Raw genomic sequence first — 26,362 nt, 5'->3', positions numbered from 1 at the left:
TGGTCAGAGTTTTGTTCCTACCCCCCAAAGTCCCCCCCCCCCCCCCCCCCCCGTCCCCGTCCCCGTCCGAACCCCACCCCGCACCGGTCCCGTCCCATCCCCGACCCACCCCGCCCCGTCCCGTCCCGTCCCGTCCCGTCCCTCAAGTTCCAGGGTTATTACCTTATCTATTGGTTGTCCCACATCCCACTCATTCTGATGCGCTCACATAACGGCAATGTGTGTGGACTTTACTTCTGAGTTTCTGCTTGCTGGCTGTGCACCTCTAGTGTTCATGCAACCAGTTAGCTTAACGGTTAGCTCTGGTGTTAGCCATTCATTGTAGCTCTCCTGCTCTCACCGTATACTTTGAACATGGGAGAGAATCTCAAGAAGCAAACTGCGTACAGGTTTATGAGAAGAAGAGGAAGGTCTCAGTAGAAAGAAAAAAGGCCAGAGTGGATTTGGGAGATTTTTTTCACACGATCCCCCTGCGGAGCGGAATAGTAGATAAGACCGCCATGTGCCAAAAAAGGAACTCGGGGAAACTTCTGGAAAACCTTTAACCAGAGATGTACATTTTTAAACTGTGGGATGTAGCCATGAAGCTCACTCCATACATAAACACTAGAGGTGCGCAGCCAGTAAGCAGAAACTAACAAGGGATGAGCGCACACATTGGCGTTGGATGGGCACGTCACAATGATTGGCATGTGGGACAGCCAATAGATAAGGTTATGGTATATTTGAGCTTGTATGTATGAATTTTACACTGTGGGGGTTAAGAAATCATACATAAATTCAAACTTGTGCATCTAATTTGTGTTTTTAAAATCAATTTAAAGTACTTTGTTGTATAATCATTTCACCTTCAGACAATATTAAAAAGCCCAGACATTCATAAACCTTTCACACGGTATATACAGATTTTGCTTCGTTTTGAAACATACACTCTCAGCTAAACACGCTGCAGATACAAGCAGCATTTTTTGCCTCTTCATGCAACACTGTTAACCATGCTCGTTGTGCTCCGGAAGGAACGACCTTGCCGTGTTTTCCCATACTGCACGGGCAGCACTCCACCGCACTCTCCCTCTGCACACTTCAAACACATTTTCACCTGGAAGATCCCTTTAAATAGAAATGACCTTTGACTGAGCGGACGCCCACTCACATCACCACATCATGTTTAAAACACTCCGTCAGCCACACATCTGTTAAAACAAAGGCAGGGTGTGAAATCCAATGGATATATAGATAAGATCTAGTAAGCATGAAAGGAAAAAGCACAATCAGCTTTTGAAAAATTAGCCACTGGCAGATGGCAGCTGTCAGTGGTGAAAAACGATGTTGAGGTGCGCCGTTTAGATTTGTTTACGTAAAGTTTTTAAAGACCTGCTCGAAGGTTTAACAGAGTTATCAGAATGTGTAAACCATGTTTAAATCTCTTCATCATAGCACCTGTCAGTTATTGGGTATATAAGGACGCAAGTAAACCCTCAAGTTCAAGTTTTAGAAGGAGAAAAAACAAGCAGTCATGGCTGTGAATTTAAGCGAGTTTACAATGGACCAAGTTGTGATCACTGGGACAGAGCGTCTCCAGAACCTCAGCTTTTCTGGGGTGTTCCTGGTCCACAGTGGTTATTATCTTTTAAAAAGTTGTCCAGGGAAGGAATGGTGGTGAAGAGGCGAGAAGGTGATCAGCAGCCAAAGCTCATCGATTTATGTGGGGAAGGCTGACCCGTGGTCTTTAATCAATCAGATGAGCTACTGGTGTTAATGTTAGTTTTCAGAGTAAATACACAGTGCATCACAGTTTGCTGCAGACGGAGCTTCATTGCTTCAGACCAGTCAGGGTGAACATGCTGAGCCCCGCCCACTGCCGAAAACCCCAACAATGGGCATGTGAGCGTCAGAAACCCATCACTGGACCATGGGCCAAAGGGGGAAAAATTACTTGGTCTAATAAAACCTGTTTTCTTTTATATGTGCCACATTTTTCCAGGGTACGCCTGGTATGTGGAGGCACCATCAGAAGAAGGTAAACCCAGTAGGCAGTGGGACGTTTTTGGCAACCTTTGTGTAGGGAACATTGTCTTATCCTCGATGTAGACGTTAGATTGACATACCCCATCTGTCTGAGCTTTGCTGCGGACCTTTTACATCCTTTCAACAAAACAGTAAGCATTGATAGCCGTGGCCTCTTACAGCAGGACAATGCACCACTGTTGACTCACAAAGGTCAACAGTGGTGCAAGGAACGGTTGGAGAAGCTCATGAACTTTTGAGGTGTTGACTTGGCCTCTAAATTCTTCAGATTTCTAACCCAAGTAAGCATATATGAAATATTGTGGGTAAACAAGTGTCTGATCCATACCCCCCCCCCCACCCCTCGACTTGTGTATTCAAGCAGTCAAAAATCTATTGGAATCTGACTAAAATAGATTTTTATACTTGATGGTTTACTTTTTTTTGCCAGTCTTATGACCCTAGAACAATTTCTGAATAACTTCAAAAGCCAATATAGTTTCCGTTCTTCTTAATAACAGATTTTGTATTGAGAGACATGTTTCATGTGTTACAACATAATTCTTTGGGGGGGAAAAAGTTAAGCACGAGTCACATTACACAGGGTGCAGTTTGTGGAGGTCGTGATAAGTTATGTGAGTTGTTTGCCTTAGAAAAGACTTCAGTGTTGCCACAGACAGGGTATCATTTTTATAATGCTGCACTTGCACACCCCATCCCCCATAAATGTCATCTGGACATCTACAGAGTCATAGGGTCAAAGCTTCAGCTGACAGCGGTCAAGACTATAGTCGGAGGAAGGCTCAGTGGGATTCCCTGATGCTAAGCTTGACTTTTACTGAGTCTGACACCTCCACGGGGGAGCCGATCTGTGGAACAAAGTTCAATAAATACTGCCTTTTCCTCCCGATCACAGCTTAATGAGTCATTTTTTCTGATTGCTCCAAAATTAAAGGCCATGGCTCCTGCATTGTATATCTTTTCTTTGCTATTTATTGTGACGCATCAGTGTGATTCCTATTGTGAAAGGATGAGATGGCAACACAGGGATGAGTCACCATGTCTGAAGTCTGACTTATTCTGTAACACTATTTTTTTTCTGTTGCTCTTCAAGGGTAGATATCCAGGTTCTTCTGTGTGCATCCGACTCTGTACAAAGTAATGAATGAGATGGTAGGAAAACCTAGACTCTGCTTTGAGTTCTGTTAATGCAGCAAAGTCACTCGGGGAGTCAGAGCCCAGTAGCAGTACTCTTTTGGTGCTGAGCTGTCCCGGAGCAAGTTGATCCATAAATCAACTCAACCTGCAGGAACAGAAGGGAGCTTTTTGGATCAGGACTTGTTCTCTAAGTCAGGATATCTGCTGAAATGTCAGAATAAATTTGGAGGATTGTGTTTAGAGGAAGGCTAGAAGCAGAGGACTTGCTGTGGGTACACTTGAAGGAAGCAGCAATGGAGGAAGTTATTGGATGGTGAACTAATGAGAAAATTATACAGAAACAATTAGAGCTGCACAATACGGTTTGGGCCGTGACACTGTTAAGGCATTAATGTTATTAATTACTGCATTTCATTTTTATTTTATTTTTTTAGCTTTCTGATTTTTAACAAAACTTGTTTTTTCACTGAAACTGCATCACGGATCAAAGCATCTGAAAAACAGACAAGAATTAACATCAAGAGCAAACACACATTTTGTCATTTTGCTAATGTCAGAGCCAACATGTTACTTGTTATGGCTGTTTTTATTAGAAATCATCCTGTGGCCTTAACTTTTAATTATAGATGTGCATGTAGCACAGGTAAGGCCTGATTATAGGTCCGTATTTTCAGTGGATCACAAAATCTCAAATATATCCACTCATCCCTTTTTCCCTCCATTTTGTTGCCCTCCTTCTCAGCAGTTTACAAATCTGTGCACATCTTGGAGCAGTGGAGATGTCCTGCTGCTCTCATCTCTTTTGCTCTTACAGCCTCTTTATGTTTTGAGCGATTTGGGTTTAATACCTCATAAAAGTTCAGTCGACTAAGACGGGTTTATGTCTTTGCTGTGCCTCTTCTAACTTCAAGTTGTCGCTGTAGAGAACAATATGTACAACTGCGTTTTGCAACAAAATAAGAATTAAGAGCAAATACACTCTGAAGACACAAACAAAAGAAGTTTAAAGGTGCATAGTGCACGTTCCAGAGTTTTGCAGACGTCTGCCCCCTCCGGTGACAACTTAAACGACACTAGTGTTGTGCAGGGGAGAAGAGAAAAAGCTGCTGTGACTGCACGGGTCTTTGTTTAGAGGCGTGATGTCTTCTGAGGTAAAAAAGTTATAAATATTGAAGTTGGCGTTTTCTCGGTAATGCGTCAATGGCGGGACTCAACAAACAACAAAGTAGCCAGGTGAACGAGAGCGTGCGGCATGTCAAACCCTTGTGCTTGCCCAGACAATACCACCCCAATCACTCTCTCATGAACTGACTAATGGAGCCTATAGAGGCAACTGCGGTAAATAGAGGAAAACTAATTTTTTTGTGCAATTGTAAGGGCATGAATGGGAAAGAAAAAAACATGTATTCACCCCTTAAACGTGCACAATGCTCCTTTAAACATATCTTTTCATGATGGACATGCAACAGTTTCAGAGCAATTTGGGATACCGGAGTGTGCTGTAATGCCATTTTACCAACCCTGTTCCGTGTATCATTGTCTCTGTCTTCATGCAGAATTAGCGTAGTGTGACATCTTGTCAGCGCATCCCAGCAGATCCTAGTGGGCGGGTAGACGCAGCGTAATTTACCCCGTAACTCCACATCCTCCGCTCCTGTACTTGTTCGTTCCGTTCCAGGCCGCCTCCATGAGTCTGTGAAAAGCAAAGCCTACTACATTTCAAATTAAATGCTAAAAAGACAAATATGCTTGCTTATTTGGTGCAAAAAGAGTGGTTTGCATCTGATAATTAAATAAAACTGTTACATTTTATTGTGAATATTAAAAAAAAATATTTAATTTGTGGTTAATGATCTCTATTTACACTATTTAGCTTTGACAGACCAGAGGTCATTGACATTTTTTTTCCTGTTTGCTACGATTGCAATTGTGGAGCTCGACCCGGCTGGAGCCAGACGGAACGGAGCAGAAAATTTGAAGTTGTTTGGTATTTTGACGGTAAACGACGGCGGGCGGGTCCGTTGACGCTGATGTTCGGTGTGTCTCGCAGAATGTGGAACCGTTCTCATTAATTAACATGACAGCGTAGCTGCTCCGTCGGTCCAACACCAACGGACGGAGCAAGCACGGAGGATGTGGAATCTGGGGGTGTAGTGTAGTGAACAGCAGAGCAGACCGGGTGTGTGGGGGGTAAATTAGTCCTAGCCGCTTTGTTTTAGTTCAGTCTTTTAAACCTCTACAGGCTCTTTATCATGGAACAGGTTGGAAACCTTTGAGTCAAAGGATATATTTATCTTCTAGAAAAATACCTCCAGAGACTGTTATGCTAAAAGAAGAAGAGATCTCATTTTCTTGTATTGCAGCCTCATTTCCTTCCACTTCCTCACACACCAACAGGAGTGAGGCCTGCGCTGCTAATATGAATAATTAACGGCCATTCGGCAGGAAGGCTCATTATGCTTTATAGCTTTAGTAACACAGCCTACAGTGTGCTAGTCCAGTCCACCCAGTATCAATATGCTTCTCTCCAGTTTCAGCAGATTCCAGTACGTTAAGCTTGTTAATTCTTGTCTGGCAGATGTTAAAGAACAAACAAACTTGTTATTTTTTTCATTCATAACCAACATTATAATTAAAAGCTTTTATAATCATTACCTGTTATGATTGGTTAAAAATGTCTGGATGAAAGCACCATAATAATGAATTGAACGTTTAGTGTTTTGCATATAAATTAAGTGATATTGAATGTTGCATAACTTTGATGTTATCTTAGGGTGCTGTGAAATCAAAACTAATTGTCTGAAACACAGACATTGATGCAGATTGCATCTGGGACAACACGAGAGCAGCTGTAGCTGAAAACAGGCTTAACAGGGCTGCTAAGATTGAACAAATGTTGTGAGATTGCATGCTTTACATCCAGCGCGATGATAGTTGCAAATTGCTTACGATTGCATTACTTGCGTTACATAACTTCTGATTACGCTGTTTCTGGGCTGCATCTGTGGAACTGGGATAATACTCCTGATTTTGATTGAGCTAAGTTGTTTGTGTATTGTCCATTTGGGGAGAAAAGTTACATTTCCATAGACCTTTTTTTTTTACACCAGCGTGACAGACACTGTGGACACAGTGAATTTTCCAATGGAGCAGAGGTGGGTAATCCAGGCTCAGATAGTAAAAAAGCCTGTACAGCCTGTTCTAACCATTTGGATTTCCAACTCCACAGCATAGACAGAGACTAATGTTTAAAATCACCTGGTTAAGGGAACAGGATCCGTGGTGTGAATGCGCAAGATCAATATCTAAATTTACTGCTGAGGTAACGGAGAGGATCTGAAGTGAGTTTGGCAACAGCGATGATGGATTCGTCTTTATCCGTTTATGGACGGGCAAGCAGAGTTAATGGGCTTAACACGTAGCTTTTCATTTCGTAAGATCACTGTGAATTCTGAATCCGTCTATTAGTTCTGACACTGTGGTGTAAATGAAAGTGCATCATATCTGTCATCACTGCTAAATCACGATCATATTTAAATAAGTGTTTGGTTTTACTTATTATCTCTGTTTTCAAGATGGAAGATGTAAATAAATCAGTTTGTGTTTATTTTCAGAAATATCTCGTTCCTGATACCAGTCTAAGTAATTTAAAATCAGGCATGTACTGATAAGTCTCATTTTAGTACCCTTGTATACAGTGCTGTGAAAAAGCATTTGGAAAAAGCATTTTGTTTTTGCCCCTTGTCAAACTTAATGGTTTTAGGTCCTCAGACAAAGTTTGTGATATCCTAATAAAAAACAAAAAGCAATTTTCAAATAATGATTTATTTTGATATAATAAAAAAGCGTACCAAACCAACGTTGTTAAATTCAAACATACAATATCATTCCCCACCCCACCTAACCTCCAGTAAAATCACAAATCCACCAGGTTTAACCACATTTGACAGCTGAGTTCAGTGTCACTGACCAAAGCCCAGAACTGTTGGATCAACAAATCACTTAATTAGAACCAGTCTGACAACTAGAAGTAGGATATAAGATCTCACAAAGCAACGAGCTGAAGAAACTCAAGAACAGATGAGAAACAAAGTGACTGACATCAGGTCAAGTCATCAATCTGGAAAGGGTTAAAAAAATATTTAAAGACCTCAGGCAGACCTTGCTTCTGACTGAAAGGACACAAAGATCATGTCTTACATTTGCAAAATAAAAAAATAAAGATATGAATAAAAGAAAAGAAAGAATGAAGGTTCAGGCACGGTTTACATGGCCTTTTCCCCTTAATAAGTGAAATCATGCACTGGAAAGATGTATTTTGTATTCACTCAAGTAAACCGCTCTCTCTTGTAAATGAGAGACAACCTGCGTAAATAAAGAATAATTCACTCCAAGTTATCTTTGCCTAATATTAATGTTTGCTTGATGATCTGCAGAATTTAAGTGTGCCAAACTAGTAAATACAGAAGCAATCTTTAAATGTGCAACCCTGTAAAATGTTTGGGGAAAAGCCAGATTATTAGATCAACCAAATATTTTGTAACATTTATGATCCAGTTTTGCGAACCGTGGACATGAAAGTAGGCTGTGATATTTCAAAACGGGCCGAATGGCAAACAGCAACCTGAATCAATACGGCCGAGGCTTAGAAAACCACAGGGGGTACATCAATACCAGGTATCTGCAGTTGAGTTTCATCAGCGACTCTATATACTGAACAGATTCTGAGTTGTTAACATGTAAAGGATTGATTCAGCTCGTTCTCTTATGTTATCATTGTTATTTGTTCGAAATGAATGGAAGTAGAAGAAATTCCAATTTTATGCCATAGTAAAGCAAGAAGTAGTTACACATTGTATTAGTTTGTGAATTATTCATGTCGTTGCTGAGGTGAACAGCTTGAAGATTCTCTCAGATCCACGCACACAAACATCACGTCTCTCGCACGGATCGATAGAACGGCGCTCACGCTCTGCGGCCGTCATTTAGTATCAGCTGTCGGAATCACTGCAGCTCTGCCGGGGGAGCGTTTCAGTCACAACTCAGAGGCCCGTCAGCCGCATTTGTTGCTCCTTTCATGCCAAAACGGATTGATTAGAATCCCTGTCCTGTTCAGGCGATTAATAACTCGCCATCTGACTTTGTGGCCGTGATTGCTGTTGTGCTACAATGCTGAACGTATTCCCCCCCGAGACTTGTCGCAGCGTGGCACCCTGGCTGTTTTTGTTCTCAATGACATACTCCTGTTGTAGCAAAGCCGACCCCATCGTGAGTCGTAAACAGCATTCCTCCAGTGTTAACAGAACGCTGCTCTCTGGGTCGTTCTGTCGACGCTTTTTACAACCGACATTTAAACATACGTGTGTAAATGGGGAACGGGGCCAGGCCTTTAATTAGTGAAACCATGTCACTGACGATTAGGTTCAAACACACAACCTGCCGCTGTTAAGATTTATGGTATCTGAAGTTGAAGAGACGGCCTAGCAGCTGCTAGCATAACGCAACCAGTTAAAATACCAGAGAACTACCAGAGTGAAAGTTTTCTTCTAAAAAATAAGTAGGATGGATAGAGTGCTTATTGATGGGCCTAAACCCTCCATATGTATTTTATGTGCTCCATGTTTCCTTTTAAACAACATGGTACAGTATATAGCTGAGTCAGTGAACTCTGGATTTACAAAAAGTGAAAATTTGCTCGTGTGTGGGAGCAAAGGTCAATAAATACACTGTACGTAAAAGGCAAAGCACCTTCAGTCGGAGGTCTGGAAAGAGGTCTGAGTGTTAGTGGCAAGGCAAAATATATTAGTTCTAGATTAAAATCAGCTCGGTCTGAATCTTGGAAATTCGAGGTGTGTAAACATCAAAACAGAGAGAAATATTCAACAAGACAAACGCTTCTTGAAAAAAGGCATGGGTGAATCCGTCGATAGGGAAACTATTAGATATGCACTCCAGAAATCTGGCCTTTATGGAAGAGTAGCAAGAAGAAGCCATCGCTGAAGTAAAGTCATAAGAAATCCTACTTGAAGTTTTTTCCACCAGCCATGAATGGGACGTGTTACCGTGGGACTGTTACCTGCAAGTTTGGTCAGATGAGAATCAGAATTGTTCTTTGAGACCTGTATGCAAAATCATTTTGTGATTGAACTGAAACTGCACATCACCCTGAGCTCACTACCACCTTTCTATATAAAAGAAACATGGTGGTGGCAGCATCATGCTGTGGGGGTGCTTTTCTACAGCAAGAGTAAAAGGGTGATCCTGGATTAAAACTTAAACCTCAAGCCAAGCTCAGATGTTTATCTTTCAGCTTGGTAAGCACCCTATACATACAGGCAGAGATCCAACAGAATGGTTCAGGTCACAGCATATTCATGTATTAGAAAGGCCCAGATGAAGTTCAGACCTAAATTCAGTAAAGAGTCCTGGAAGTTGCTCTTCACAGATGTTCAGTCTTCCTGGGCTTAAAGTCAAACAAAATCCTGGAAATGTTCTTTTTTCTTTCTCTATATAATAGCAAACTTGAAGTGCTATCTCTGGTCATTTTGAACCAGCACGTGCCACATAACATTTATTTTTGAACCTTTCTGTGCTTTTTACAGGTGCTGCCATCTTGGCATCAAAAATAACGCGCTATCACTCAAAGCACGCGAGAATATTTGAAGTCATGACGCACCAACTGCACCGGTGCCCAATAATACAAACCTGCGATCCAAGGCAATAGATCTAAACATGCCGGAATGCCAGGCATACGGTCGCAAAGATATACCACATGTATGCAAAGGGAAGTCCTTTTTCAAAATTCCTGACCCACTGAAAGATGCAAACGTGCGAGAACAAGCAGCAGCATGGCATGCTGACTGACTGACAGCTTGCCGTATGATGGCAAGGTGTGTTTACAATCTCCTTGGTACACTTTGTACGTCCTTCTGAGCTCCCGGTTCCAGTGACTAATGGATCAAGGATTGCTTATAGCCTGCTATCGCAAATGTTTTGGGGGGGCATCAGGAGGTCGTTATGTAGCATGTGTAAATTATCAATGCACCAGTGTTTTATACTAAGAATACGGCACATTTTACATGAAAATGGTTGCATGCTTTGGTTTGACATTAAGCTATTTAGCAATAAAAGGTAAAAAAGTTGTTTGGAAATGGCCATTTTCTTGATAAACCCCAAAAGACTTGCAGTACTGACTCCTGGTGGCTGGATAACATGAGACTCTTGAACACCATTCATCCTTTTCTTTTAACAACACAATTTAGCATTTTTTTCGTGTTGTTCATACAATCCCCATAGAATAGAATGAAAGGTGTAGTTTTAAATCAACAAAATGTGGGAAAGGATTTTGGGGGGTAAATACTTTTGCAAGGCATGGCAGGTAGTAGTGAACCTCCCATACCGGCTGCTGACAGCAGTATGAGCCAGAGGGTCCACAGGTAGTGCGTTCGTAGGTGGCAGTAACCCAGCGACAGCACGCATTTAGGCTGGAAAGGAACTGTGTCACGGTGAGTCTGGGTTACGGGATGTACCGCTGCCGTGTCACGGCGGGTCCCCTGGGAAAACTCGCTCCGCTGTAGGATTCGTTCTTCTGCTACATCAAACACAACTCTCTACAGCATGAGTAATGTGAGCTGCTGCTGCTGCTGATGTCTAAAGCGTGTTGCGTTGCGTCGACTGTCCACTTCCTTTATTTAATCGCAAGGAAACCCCGTTGACACCAGGATCTCATTGCCAAGGGGGACCTGGGCAACTTTTAATGGGGCGCGGGAGTGGTTCCCCACTTTTACACGTGTTTTATTCTGCTCAGTGGGCCTGGTGCTTCCCATTAGGTCTGTGCCTCTGTTGGTGACGACCAAACAACTTTTCTGCTACTGCTGTAATTTAGGAGCCCAAAACGAACCCTTCTGGTTTAGCTGTGTTTCATATGAAGAACACTTCAAAGCCCAAACACATGCAGCTATAATTGAAATTTCCAAGCTAATGAGCTGACAGTGTGTTTTTACTTCTATTCAATAATTCGAGTAGACACACACACCACGCACACACAGACACACAGTGTTGTTTACTCAGTCCAATGCTTTTACACTCTGGTAGAGGCTTTGAATGGCTGACTCTACGGGTCTGTAACCGACGGAGGCCCACGCCTGAACTGTCCAGCGTTTGTGCTGAGCCCAACACTTTGCTCCACGCCGGGTGGGATGGGTGACCGGGGAAGGGGTTCTGCATTCGACCCCTCGCATTCTACACCAGGCCGGGAGATTCCTGGTCAAAGGCCCATCAGAGTGGACAGATTGATAAGGGGTTCTAATTATCAAGGGTACAAATATAGCATGATGCCCTCACTGTTTACGCCGCGTCTGAGGTTGTTAATTTCCATCTTTTCTCTTTTTTTTTCTCTCTCTCTCTCTCTTTTCTGCCACTTTAGTCATAACCAAAGGACCACGACATTTTGTCATCCAGTAACTGGACAGATTTCCTCTGAGAACATGGACTTCCTCCTGCAAGAACAGTAAGTGAATAACACCTTGAACCACAGAAATAAACATCTCGAAGCGGCTAATTAGCGTTTTATCAATAGTGCTTCAGTCTGTTCATATTTCTACCACCAGCTCCTCTCTAAAGCCACAATAAAATTCACTAGTGGAGTTTTTTTTAATGTATAGTAATAAATGATCCCAAAATATAGATATCTATTTTTTATATAACGAATCTCTAAAAAAAATTAAAGGATATCATCTTTCTAGTTCAGAGTCTGTAGTTTGATTCAGTAACTCTGCAGCTGGCAGATTCTTTGGTTGACCTTAAGAACAAGTTCCTGTTTTAAAGGCTGTCTGAAGTTTAGCTGGATGTTCTCTCTCACAGAGTAGATACATGGGGGAAAAGTTCTGTACTGTTTAAAGTCAAGCTGCTTTTCTTTCATTTCTTGGCTTCTTTTGGGTGGAGATATGTGAAGAAGAAAATGTTAATGCATTTCTCAAGGACATGCAGGGATGTAGGAGGGTTCTTACTGCCTGCTGGTGCCGCAGCAGGCGCGACGGGAAACAAAATCGCTCCCCTCTTGTTTAAACCGGGAGCCGAGAATAGCACCTGAGCATACTTTCAGTTCGATCTGTTTTTCTCATTTTGGGTACACCAAACCAAAAACGGAGTTTATCTTGGCCTTAAAGCTGCTACTGGGAATAGCTGCAAGTTTTGCATTTTAAAAATATTTTTGAAAATCTGGTGGTTGTTTATTTATTTATTTTTTAAAGGAGGGAAACATTTTTCTCAAATCGATGTTTTCTTCTTTTGACAATATTCCGTTTTTTTTCTTTACCACCGTGAACAGTTCTTGAATTGTACAACAGTAAATGCTATTAGACTTGCCGATGGAGCTGGAGTCAGTACTGTTGCCTTGCAGCTAGAAGTCCCAGTGTTCAAATCTTTGTGTACTCTGCTTCTGATTCAGTGCATTTACCATTTATGCCCACAAAAAAATCCAACTGATATAGCACACTTATTTATTTTAGGTGATTGCAGGTGAAATGCTGCCCACCAAGGCATAGCCAAACTGAAAGGGGACATTGAGTTCCTTTATGGTTAAAGCTGTGCTCTAAATGATGGCACATGTTGCAGTGCTGAGATGCTCTTCCTTATGCTTAGGAACTGTAGCACTTTTATTTGTTGTTTCTGGGCATATCATGAAATTTTAATGCTGCCGCTCCATCTTACTGTAAATACTTTGCTCTCAGGTATGAGAGATATGGATGCCTCTGTGATTGAATTACCTTGTTTCATGTCATTATTAAACTTCTGTAGGCTCATAAAGATCTTAGGAACATTTATGCTCTAGGAGTTTTTTGCGAGTGGATAAGTTAGCAAACTTAAGCCAGAATGTGTTTTACAGTAATAACCACATCTTTGCAGTCTTTCATTTGGAGGGGTGCTATCCTATGACAGAATGGCTCTGGATTATGCATGTACCAGCATGAGGTTATCACAGTTCTAAATATTATGGCAGTTTCGCGGTTTGCGGCTCTAGTGGCTCGCTTTTTTATGACGGTAGGCTGACAGGAAGGGGGTGGAAGAGGAGGAGAGACATGCGGCAAAGGACCACGGGTCGGATTCAAACCCAGGTCAACTGCGTCGAGGACTAAAGGCCTCCGTAAATGGGTCGCGCTACCCGCTGTGTCACGAGCGCGCCCCCAGATGTTGTGTTTTTTCGCGTAACGTCACTTAGACAAACCAAACCGTTCTAAATATTGCCGAACATCTGTACTGTCGATTGGTCGCTAAGCAGGTGGTGGCGGCTGTGGGCAGAGGATTGCTATTGTTCTTTCTTTCTGCAAGCAGTGAAGACTAAAACCTCTGTAAATAGCCTTCCGTTAGCGGTTCTAGCGCTCTTTGTGGTTGAAATATCCCTGTTTACCTGAGCATCTGACAGTTTTTATTATCACAGTTATGACAAATGGTTCAATGGCAGTTTTATTTTGAAATGATATGAATGGCTGTAGGAAATTTTCTAAGGGTAATCATTAAAAGCAAAAAAAACTTTTAATTCAGTATTTCAATATTAAAATACATTGCGATATATCTTTATTTAATAAAGGTGATACGACATTCCCGATATTTTAATATATGTTACAGTCTATGATTACAGCATTTATCACTAACTGAAGTTCCGGGTTTTATGTAGTTTGATAGGTTTTCTTTTTTAAAGCAAATATTTCTTAAACGTTATAATAGAGGAGTTTTATAAAAATGGCAAAATAATTGTACAAAGTTTGTACAGGGATCTGTTGTACCATTCTTCCCAGTCTTCCTGAGGCTTTTATTTTGCTTATATTGATATCGTAATTAAATTGTATTGACCGAAATTAAGAAATATATAGTGATAAAATGTCATCCATCCATACCTAGAAAGGAGCAAACCTTATTTCTTTTAAATATGAGGCATTTTTTGTACATATTTACTTATAATATTATATTTGCCAGTGATGTCACATTTTTTCATAACAACCAAAAGGTAAAAAGGGAAGAAATATCCTTTTATTTCATCTCTTGGCATTGTTTTCATTTTGGTCCAGCCTTAGAGCTACTATTACAAATACAACAAGAAACCAAATGTCACCTGGAGTTGGCTAATTTTTGTTGTTATTTTCTTTCAGTAATCAAAGGTTTTTGCGTTAATGGTTTCCCTAAACCTTTAAACAACACGATCCCGTGGCTGGAAATTAAATTAGGTTAATGAAAACCTTTTGGCGTTGCGTAACAGTAGCGTTTTGTCGTATTATGATGTTTGATTAGACGTATACAGGTGTGCCGCCTGTCTTGGTGGAAGGCTTTCTGAAGGCATCAGAGCCAAATTCAGACACCAGGTCTGGGAGGATCAATTAATAAGGTCTTTGCAGCAGTGGATCTGATTAAGGGGTGCATCAAAATATAATGAAGTATCCATACACAGACAGTTTCCTCTTTCTTTTTTCCGTTTTCTTCTCCACCTTGCCATCGCTTTCCATTTCCACTTACCTTCATCCTGCATGATCAGTTTCGCTGTCATTTGGCTCCCCCCCCCCCCCCCCCCCATGGTGTCTGTTAGTCCCTCTTTGTTCAGATTTCTTCTCCTTGTTCATCTTAATGCTGTATGTATCATTTTCTCTCCATTTGCTCTCGTTAGCATTTAATTTAATTTTTTTTATCCTTTATTAAATTTCACCTAAAAATCTGTGCAATTAAGTTTATGTGAACACGGGTTTTACAGGTTACAATGTTTGTATTTCAACAAGGGGTCATTGTAACCTGTTGCATGTCTGATTTTGTTTCGAGCGCACATGCCTGCAAGTCTGTATAGGAAATATAAAATGTTTGATCTTCAAATAAATGTGATATTTTGTAGATAAGAGATGTAAAAAATGTCGTAGCATTTTAAATTTGCAGAAGCGCACCACACTGAAAAAGTTAAGCATATCAGTGCGACGAGAGCTAACACCTGTTTTGATTTTGGTTTCATTTGCTCTTGTGGGCTGAAATTTCATTTTTGTTACCATCATTCATCTAACTGGATCCTCAGACAGACATCTTGTGGCCTCAAGTGTTTCCAACTCTTTTATGGCTGCAGTACTTGGATACTGATTTCCCTCTATAAGGCTTACCTAGAACGTGATGCAGTCCTCCATTCATTTCTGTCTCAAAGTCTCCTTTTTCTTTAAGTCTAGCTGTTTTTTCTTGTTGCCTCAATTGTCCTGTAGATCCTTGATCCAGCTTTTTCCTCCAAGTGTACTTATCCCATTCTCTCCTCTTCATGATTCTCTCCATCCTTACTGATAAAAACATTAGTGAGTTCTGATAGATCTGCCTTATTAACAGATGTGCAGGCGTGAAGCGTCCACTTGGTTATAATTAGTCAACGTAACGAGCACTGACACTCCTTACCACATGTGTATTTCTCTTTCCACAACAAGTGCTCTTTTTTCCACATTCCTTAAATGGGTTCAGGAAATTTATGGTCTTGAAGACAAGTTAAAGATAATTTCTTTCTCAAGACGATACTTTATTGATAGTAGAATGTGAAATATTGGGGCACTGTTTTTTATGAGTCAAATTGCTAATTGTAAAATTAGTCATAGTCATAATGCTGATGGATGAACCTCTGAAGATAACAGGTCATATGATAAATTTCAACGACTCATCACTGGACCTGTTTTATGATATATTGGACACATCTTGAAAAATCTTTGCTTTTGTTTAAACAAATGGGGAACTTGTCAGATGTGTAAAATAAGTGTTGTTTATGGAGATTTTTATCACACATTATATATAAACTCAGACCAAAGCATTTACACAGACTTGTTTAAAACACGGCATGTTTTCTTGTCAAGCCTGATAGTGATTTGAGCTCTTTAAAAAAAAAAAAAAAAACTATGGAAAAATATTTCAAAACAATAGAAAAAAGTACTTTTTTGGAATTACTTATCACTTGTGATCGTTGACAGCCAGGGGCCTTTATTCAAAAACAACCAAAAAATCAACTAGATTTAAAACACCTTTTCCTTTTCAAACAAACTTAGGGCGCATTCACACCAGCCTTGTTTAATCCGCTCTAATCAGACTCTGGGACATGAAAATTTGGTTCATTTGGGCAGGCGTGAATGTGCAATCTGTTGTAAAATTACACACTGTTTTAAGGTTGTTTAATGGTTAATAAATAACTCTGTCTGTTAGGCATTGTCCGGTGAATGTCAGCCCAAGAGCTGATATTATGGCAATAGTTGAAAGGGATGATTTGAGCACTAACGTTCTTTTAACAGCAAACTCTGCACATGTAAAAGAGTGGCAACTTCTCTTCAAGTTCAAGAATTTATTAACAGAAATAAAATTAACATCCGGAGAACATCACTATAGAACGCTGTTTATCTGAATTTCAATCAATCCTCTCTACGAGGCTAGTGAAACTTCACTAAAACCACTAAGCAAAATGAAGAGAAAAAGAAGCTAAGGAACTATGTACACACAAAAGAAACAAAAGACAAAATAAAGTGGTTGATCATCATCATCAGAGTAATTCAGTGAATCCTGGTTCACTGCAGGTCTAAGTTAAATAACTATTGTTCAATGTGAATTGAGGTTAAATTAGCTTAACTAATTCAGAACAACATTTGGTTTGTGTTTCAACCCATTCACAATGCAAATCCTGAGTTAAACAAAGCATTATTTGATAAAATAACATTTTAAAGAATTATTTGCTTAGTAAATATAAGTAAACTTCTAGAACACTCAATTTTATTAATGAGATTGTACCTCCGGGAAGCTAGGGGTCGCTGTAGCTATCAGTCGCTAAAATCAGCTAATAGAAAGTTATACAAAACACCTTTAAATCAACATTAATATTCCATATTAATGCGGCAATAACGCTCATAGCACTATCGAACGATGGTGGAGCAAAACAAAACAAACCTTAGGTTTGAAATGAGTTGTAAGCGGAAGTTACCGGAAGCTAACAGCATTTATGCTAGCGGACATTCAGCACTAATTTTAAAAAAGCTTCGGTTTTATTTTAGTCGTAATGAGCGGACCGGATAACACAAGCATCAATATCCCATCAATGTATAAAACCCTTGTGGAGATAGCGTTATAACCATAAAAACACACTCCAATTACATCGGAAATGACCTGGTGTAAAGAATGCTAGCGGGAGCTACCCTGTAAGCTCCACGTGTTTCAAAAACACTGTGAAAACAAATTAGTAACCTTCTAAATAACCCATTTAACTTTCCCTGGTATTTCTCTGCCAAACCTGTCGGCGCCTCTGTGTGAGTTCTGTTCATTTTGGGCATCCAATGTAAAGCAGTACTCCAAGGAAACGTTGGTTATTTCAGCAGCGGGCATGTGGCTCTGAGCTAGCCGAAAGGCAGTTGGAGCATGCCTCTCCGAGGTCCTATATGCCGTCTCTGTGACCCGGTCGTAGTCGGATCCCCGGCATTTGAAACTCAGCTCGTCATCTCAACTTGGCCTGGTTAGGAAAGGAGACCGCTCCACGCCGTCTCACGTCAGCTTTCCTGCAACAGCTGACAAAAATAAACAAACTGATTTTGGCATGGACAGATTCTTTACTCTGGCGTCTGACGCAGAAGTTAAGACCGCAGACTTAACTCTGATTCGGTCGGCAGTTCTCCGATGCCAGTCAGGTCCTCCTCTCCACAGAGGACAACGAGAATTCCCCCCTTTGTCACTCCATTGAAGAGACCGGAAATGAGTTTCACAGAAAGCACATTTTACTCAGCTTGCGAGCGTTTAAGCCCCATGCGGCCCGCATGCTCGTTGGTCCCCCAGGGCGGACCCTCTCCTTGAGAGTTCACCGGCAAGAAGAATAAAATCAGTGAGGTGGAGCCTGGATTTATAGCAGGGCACCGTGTTGAAAGAGGCTGTCTCTGAGTGGATGTGTGAAATTCCATCCGATCCCTGCCTGATGGCACAAGAAATCGAAAAAATGGGCCTGTCTCAAGACCTAGGTCTCGGCTTGGTTGAACTGAACTCTGAAGCGGCTGGAACACATATGGGAATGCCAAGCGGACCAGAAGCTGCTCCAAATGCAGGAAGTGGACAACAGCGCATGGCTAACTGGGTAAATATGCGGCCATGCTCTCATGCTGCTGCCTCAGTCGGAGCCATCGTACCTGCAGAGGACCACAATCTCCATGGTTCTCTGCCTCATCCTCCGCTCATGCTGAGCCCACTGTTGAGTTGTGCTGGTCTGGCACACTTGCCAATGACAGCATGGCAATCACACAGCTAAAATCTGTTGCCCTTTCACTTTGTTTACATTTTCCCATGTAAAGGAAGTTGTGCTGTGTAGCTGACTAACTTCTTTTGTTCTGTGTTTCTTGGTGCAGCGCCACCACAGGCAAGGGGTTGAACAGGTTGGTCAAAAGGTATGGTTCGTTTGACAAAGTGCAGCGTGAAAGCAAATCACACCAGCTGAAAATCTGCAATTTGGTCCCCAATTGAACCGAGTCTACCGGACTATCAGGTGTAAAAACAACCTTACTGTTATAGAGAAATCGTTTTTTGCACCTGATAGTCCGGTAGACTACTCCTGGCTCTGAGCAATAATGGTCCAACCTCTACTGCAACCTGAATTTTATCTTGAAGTGAAGGATGGAAAATGTTTCCGCCTTTTTTCAGAACAATGAGGAAAGAATGGCTAAATAAACCACCACTCTACCCCACCCAGGGAAAATAACCAAAATGTAATCTACAAGAATCAGTCCTAACTGGCCGATACCAATTTGCAGTATTGTTAGAGTTTAACCTGTAGGTAAATTAGGTGACTATAGACAGCCTTCTATCCATGGAGGATAGAAGACTGTCTATCCTCCACGGATAGAGGTATCAATACCAACCTTTTTTTTTGGCCGAACTATAAACAAAGGTAATGTTTGCAGGGTTAGTCATTACGGACTGCCTTTACATTTCTGTTTGTGCCAATGTGAGCTTTCAGGCTACTTTCATGTGGTAAAAAAGTGCTTTGAGGGTTATTGAGCATAATTTGAGTGGTAGCTTTTAGCTGTAGGGCAGATCTAAAATAAAGCACACTCTGTGGAATAGAGAGAGTTTGGCTCGCCCAAACCAGTAAAACCATCTGCTGTAGCGAGAGCTTTGCATTCATTCAAGGAGAGTCTTTATTCTTTTATAAAGATTATTTACTTTTGCTCATTCCAACCTGTAATTATAATGTTTTTAAATTTCATTTATGTGGTGAATCTGCACAAAAAAGTCTTTAACAACAAAGTTGATAAAAAAACTGAAAATTGGCATATATATATATATATATATATATATATATATATATATATATATATATATATATATATATATATATATATATATAAATGCCTATATATATATATATATATATATATATAAATGCCTATATATATATATAGGCATTTATATCCACCCCTTTGGTATGAAGCCCCTAAGAAGTTCTGAGTTCTGGTGCAACCAAATACCTTTGAAAGTCACATAAGCAAGAGTCATCACACCATGAAGACCAAGAAGCTCTCAAAAAAGGCATGTGGGCGACTCCACAAATGTATGTTGTGCCAAATAGGGTTGCTTGTTGTCACCTCGGTCACAGCGGTCATAGTGAAGAGTGTTGTAGTAAGCCCTACCTCGGTAGCCGTTACTCATGGTGTATTCTCTGATGGAAAAAAAAATTAGATTTTTGAGTCCTTGACCTGCTGGTCACCAGTCAAAGTCAGACAAGATGAAGACCGGCTTATTCTGGTTTGCATCCAATATCTTCGTGTATGAGCAGGGGCAGCTTAAAAAGAGGCTTATTGTTGACACACCTTGACGGACTGAGTGAGCGACTGCATGAATTAATAATCATTGCTCTGAAACTTTACTATTATTTATTCATGTAAAAGTCGAATTTACATAATTTTTCTTTCAATATTTCTAAACAGACAAAAAAAACCTGTTTACCTCTTCCTTGTAGTTCTTACTGAGTGTAGGACTGTATTTAGAGCTCAAACAGAAGTATTGTGTTTAAATACCTTGAAATTTAACCTCTGACAACGTGTCAATGATACCTGTGTGATTTGGCTTCCTGCCTACACTAAGCTAAACCCTTTGTGACTTAATTCTGAAATTAGTTGATGCTGGAATAATCAGCTTCACTTTATGATGATTTTTTAAATTTTTTTTTGGAATTGCTGTAGCATTTCTGAATGTTTCCATCTGCAGACTGAAAGCTAAACATATTCAAACGTCACCTGTATCTGCATGGGTGGCTGAAGCTGTTGATTTCTGACATATTGTGTCTTCTGCTCCCGTGACTGCGGGAGTGTCCAATGGGACTTATATCCACTACATTTGAAGCCACTTCAATAAATTCCAGGACGTGTCTTTTAGTAAAATGTCAAAACTTTATTGATATTGTTCTTCCTGCATAATTAAATTTAATTTGTGCCCTTGCCGTACACCATATTCCATTTCAGCTCAATGGAGTCACAGACCTTTTTCCTGGATGAGCAGAAATGCCCTCTGCCCTGCTGTCTCAAGGTCAATGTGACAATGTAGAATTGTAATGTATGTGTCATTTGCCTCAGATTAAAAAAAAAACTCTGCGGCATCATACTTAGATGACTCGTCTGGTCTTTGAATGTTATCTCCTTTTTTCATGACCCAATTTTTCTTTCACATCAGAGACACAGGGAGAGAATAGTTTGGTGCATTTCCTCCAAGGTCAAATGAAAAATGACGTTTTCTGGATTCACTTAAAGTTTTCACGGAAGCACTGGAACTATTTATATCTGGGCCATTATTAATAATTTATGATGTTGCTAAGCATTTCTATGAACTGTTCACATTGGGATTTATAGCTTAATCTCTAGCTTTTGATGTCACTTCAAAGAATTGTCCCATAGCTTGGTCATTCGGGTAAATTAGTTGACTTTTTTAAAGCTATAACTTCAAAGGCAGATCCGTTGTCCAAATCTACAGTTGAACCACTTCCAGTGTTGCTCCCCAACAAAGCGGGTGGAAAACAAACAACAACGTCAACAAATTGATATTAAGTCCTGTTAGATATACTGTACCTGCTTAGAGAACTGCTTAAAACGTTATTGTGACAGAAGAATATTCAAGTAAGAAGCGGTTGCAAATACACTTTAAATCCTTATTTTTACAGATTTCTTTAGCATTTAGGGAAACGTTTACACTGGCAGAGGAAATAAGGTGACAACAGCCTGCTGCCTGAAGCTGACCTCTGACTGGCATCACTTTAGGTTAACCTTAAAGCAGTTTCCTAAGATGGTCCAGTTATGCAAATGATTCCCACATTTTTTTTCTTCTCGATGTTATCGGAATGATGTCATGTCATGGTTGTTCTGACAGGCTTTATTAAATGAGTTTTCATTTTATATCTGTATTTTTAATTTTGTATTATGTTTTTATTGTTTTATGTAACCAAAAGCTTTTGCTTATAAATTAGCTTAGGCTATAAATGTTAAATTGTATGGTATTTGTTAATACTTTAGACTTAAACACATTAATTCAATGAAATAAATTGTACTGTACAAGTCTATAGGTGCAATGCTATTTCCTGTGTCACTTTGCTTGGCCAAATCAAGGTTTAGCCACCTGGACATTACCAAGAGCTAAAGTCAGTTTGACCATATTCACTAACAAGGTTTTCCTTCTGTAGATGCTCACCTGTCGACGTGGCACCAACATTTTTACATTGCTCAGATCATGGCCCCATTCACTATATTTAGGTGCTTGAGAAGACTTCCCACTAGAGTCAGACTCGCCCATCACCCACTCATTCAACATGCATTTTATGTTGAATGAGCTCACAAAAACAATCCCTCAAGGCAAGACTACACGTTCCGACTTGCAGGTAGATGAATCTATTGTGGGCAGTCAGGCCAAAGATTGGACAAGGGCCAAATGCTGGTGGTGAAATGGCTGGCCACACTGTCCCTATAAATCTGTAACGTTAATATCAGAAACAAGAGCTGATTGTGGAAGGAAAATAACAATAATAATAATAAGTGTTCAACAATCATTGAACACTTATTAGCAACTTTGGTTGAGATTAGTTGGAAGCTTCCTGCTCATTTTGACAAAACAGGATCTACAGGTTGCCTATAAGTGCCCACAAACATTAAGATTTAACTATGTAAAAATAGGGCTGCCACTATTGACCTTCTTTTTTCTTACTTACATTTTTAATTAATCAAATTTTTTTCCTCAAACAAGCTGATTTTCAGTTGTTGCATACCACAAAAACATAGTAAATAATGCTCTAAAATGCTCGAGATAGATAAAGTACCTCTCCATCATACCAAAAATAAACCAACAAACTAAGGCCTTATTTTGTCTGTGTTTATTAATAAGAAAATGCATGTGTGTTCAGAATGATGAGAGAGAATTAGAAATACACAGAAAGAGGCCTTGGTTCAGTCATGAGAGCAACACCAATGGAATAAGAACACATTTCTATTAAACCTTATCCCTATTAAAGATGCAGTATTGAGTTTCATCTTGACTGTGAACTAAACAAAGCAGATGGTTGTAGGTTTATGGAGAGAAAGGATATGTTTATATCATTGGAGAAGAAGTATAGGTGGCGGAGGAGTATAAATACCTCGGTGTTCACCTGGACAACAGACTGGACTGGAGACACAACTGTGAAGCTTAGGTCCTTCAGGGTTTGCCATCATCTGTTGGGGTGGCAGCAATAGAGCCAGTGACTTAGAAAAGCTCAACAAGCTAATGAAAAAGCCTGGTTCTGTTCTGGGGACCATCTGGAACCTCTGGAGACGAAAGTGCAAAGAAGGACTCTTCACAAAATGAAGGTTGTTATGGACAACCCTGAGCATTGTCTTCATCAGACTGCTGTACATCAACAGAGCTGTAAGACAGACCGCTACAGGAGAGCCTTCCTGTTCACCGTCATCAGTGTCTACAACTCTTTGAAGAAACTTGTTAAGATTTCTCTCCAGAACCTTGGTAATATGCTTGCCCTTATAAATCCAACCCTTAAAGCTCTGGCTGGAATTGATATGTCCCTTATGGCACAGTGGTCGACCGCTCAGCAGCCCTGGGGGAATCCACGCCTCAGTAGGTTGTTTTGGCGGATCTCCGCTGTAGTAGGTGGGTGGTGATGATGTATACAGTATGTCCTTTATACTGTTGTTGATCCGGACTCCAGATTCCTGAATAAATTCAAATTCAATTGGTATTTTCTATCTTTCAGATCTAATTTGTCAAGATTATTTCTAGCGGAATAGCAATGCCACCTGTCTGAAATGATGTAAAGCAATTTACCCCGCTTCTAGGCTAATTGCTTAAAGGTCAGATTTGTTAGAAAAAAGCAAGTAGGTAAATTAAACAAATTCAATTTCACCCCCTCAGACACTTCAATCAGAACCGTGCTGTGCAAAGCACTTTAATATAAGCTGCCGCACCGTGCCGGCTCTGTGACCGACGCTAGGCAGAGATTTCATCATGTGACTTTAAATGTATCTGCATGCTTTCATTTAGTGCTGTCTTGCAGTGCAGCAGCTACGGGGACTTAGCATCACAATAAATCTTAACCATGTCCCTATGAGTGCTTTCAGATTTAGGGGATGATGAAAGTAACTTTTTGGTTTCAACATGATGGACTGACCCAAATAGGAGTCCGTCAAGTTGTAATATGTTCAAAAGCCGCTTTGTTTTTGTCAAGTGGACGAGCTTTAAACGTGCCAAGCATCAACTTAACTCTGACATTTAAAACAATTACGTAAAGAATTAAACTTTAAATTGGCAAAAAAATGGAACTCGTTTAGACTTTTCAGCTGTTGACCTTTTGAAAGTTTGCCTGAAATCCTCCTGACAGCAGATTGAAAGCAGAGCTGGTGTTCTCCTTCAGCACTCCCACACTGCATGCAGCAGATTTGCATTCGCGGGTAGAAGTTGATGTTAAAGGGAACTGCAGAATTAAAACTCGAGAATTTCTGACACTGAGAACAACGTGTTCACATCCCTGTCCAGGTTGTATAATTTCCCTCAAATGGGACCAGAGAAGTAATGCTGCATCCATCTGAGGAAGGCAGAGGACTGCTTGTGAGAGAAGAATATTTCCACTGCCTAATTATATTCAAATCTGTGATGGATTTATGCGTGACGGAGCCATTTGTTTTCGCTTTTCAAACTAATCAGATAGACTTGGAGACACTCTCAGCCAGCCGTGGTCATGCTGACAGTTAAGAAAACCAAAGTCTGCTTTGTTTTACTACAGATGTCTCTGTAGCTTCCTACGAGTGTGTTTTGCAGGAATGATGGTTCTCTTTCAACAAATATACGTTTGGCCATTTTAGGGTCACTATCAACTTCGGAAGGTGCTCAAAACACTTCAAATTTAAAATGCTATGCTTCATGGGGTGCTGTTTCTAGTAAAGATACATAAATACCCATGATTTGCTTTAGTGAAAGAGGGATACTATTAAAAAAGTATTCAGTATTAAAATCGAGACACATTTTGTGAGCCAGAGAGAGTCTTCCCATGCGAAACCACCCTGAACACAGAGAATGAAGAACCAGATCCATCACTGTCAAGTTCACAATTTATCAGCCATTAGTTTTCATGCTTTCCTCTGCTTTTCATCATAGAGAAAGAAAAATTTGACCATTGTGCCGCACGCTTCAGGGGCGTCAGCGTCACCATGAAAAACCCACTGAGGCCCAGTCATTAGCCGTTCCATTTTTATTGCCCACTTCATTATGTGGCTTGCATCTGTACAGACAGGTCGATCTTCTCCCGTGTCTTATTTCTGCTCAGTTCAGCCCTGGGCTGATAAAACTGACATTTTATTTGTTACATTTCTCTGCCTTGTACCTTGTGTGATCTTAATTCAGCAAAAAACTTAGTTTGCAGATTTTACCAGATGGTTTCTTTTTTTGTTGGGGGTGGGGGGTTCTCTTCTATATAGTTTTTCTACATATTTTTTTTTTCTACAAGAGCCAAGAGCTGGAAATTTAACTACCACTCAAAAAAATGTCTGTCGCAAGTCTAGAGTGCATCCAACTGAGCCGCTGTTATTGGCAAATAAAACAATCTTTCATTTTTATCAGCTTCCTTTTGTTTTTTCTGTTTGTTTTTTGGTCTTTGACGCATCCTTTCATCTTAGCTGTTCTTGGCAGGGCCAAGGTTGCATGTGGAAAGGGGAGTTTAGGATATAAAGCCACAATAACCGTCTGCTGCTGTGTGCATTCTCATATTTTATTTTACAGTCGTTCGCGCTTCCTGTTGCAAGCCAGCCGCTTTAAGGTAATTTATTCACACTGCCGTGTCGGTACAAAAAGAAAATGGATTCATTGGAAAGATTCCATTCATTGCCCTTCAAGGTGTGTGTGGGTTCAGCTTGAAAACGGTGAGACATCGTGCCTTCAGGTCCCTTTCAGCGTTGCCGTGTGAAAGGTTGGCAGTCTGTCGTAGCCTGATATTCAAACAGGCCGACACTTTTACTTCCAGAGTCAGAGCACTGACCGGGTTCTGATGCCGTCGATTTGCCACAGAGGGATGGCTTTTTAGACCTGGAAAGTGTAGCGAAATTGATGCTCGTGGATCACTTGCAAACTTCTGTTCAGCAGCCCGACAACATTCCAGTAAATGAAAGCTCTTGGAGTATCACATAGTTCAGAAATGTAATCCGCTGTCTACTATTTCCTGGGCGGAGCAGTTTCACACGCATTCCTCTGTTTGTCGCAGGTCGCAGGGTCCTCGCATGATGTCCAGATACACAGGGGAGCAGCTCTCCAGCACCACTGTGAGTGAGGCCTCCACCGCCATCACCTCCTCCACTGTGGACTCCACGTCTGCCTCAAAGGTTGGTGGGCATGCCTGTGCTTGTCTGTAACAGTCTTGCTTGTTTTCTAAGCTACTCGCTCTGGTCAGCCCTAACATTACCACCAGAAATATAGTAAGTTGACCAACGTATAACCGACAGAGAAATGTTAGCCGTTTCTTCTGGATGCTACGGTTAAGCAGCGGGTGATAGCTCAGCAAATAATAGGAAGCTGAACGTATAGCTGGGAAAATGCTCTGCTTTAGCCTGATGACGAGTCTAATTCTAAATGTTGTGGAATATGCTGGATTAGGATATGCTGACAGTACCTTGGAAGTCTCATATTTAAATTATAGGTCTACTAACTACAGGGAATACAT

The 26,362-nt window shown here is 40.7% G+C and overlaps 1 protein-coding gene across 13 annotated transcripts in view; it reads left to right on the top strand.

The window, feature by feature from the left end:
• Window positions 1–26,362, top strand: part of LOC105926237 (pleckstrin homology domain-containing family A member 7) — a 222,529-nt gene that overhangs the window by 120,151 nt on the left and 76,016 nt on the right. For 7 of the 13 annotated variants that reach the window (XM_036146554.1, XM_036146571.1, XM_036146578.1 and 4 more), the window contains one exon: window positions 25,907–26,024. In XM_036146554.1, the coding sequence (XP_036002447.1) occupies window positions 25,907–26,024 (118 nt within the window). Of the gene's footprint in view, window positions 1–11,590; window positions 11,675–25,906; window positions 26,025–26,362 lie in introns of all 13 variants that reach the window. The other 6 variants (XM_036146563.1, XM_036146582.1, XM_036146589.1 and 3 more) reach the window with 1 other exon arrangement.

The sequence above is a fragment of the Fundulus heteroclitus genome, chromosome 2, assembly GCF_011125445.2.
Source record: "Fundulus heteroclitus isolate FHET01 chromosome 2, MU-UCD_Fhet_4.1, whole genome shotgun sequence".
Taxonomy (NCBI): Eukaryota; Metazoa; Chordata; class Actinopteri; order Cyprinodontiformes; family Fundulidae; genus Fundulus; species Fundulus heteroclitus.
The sequence above is the reverse complement of the archived record's forward strand: the minus strand, read 5'-3'. Positions and strand labels throughout refer to the sequence as shown.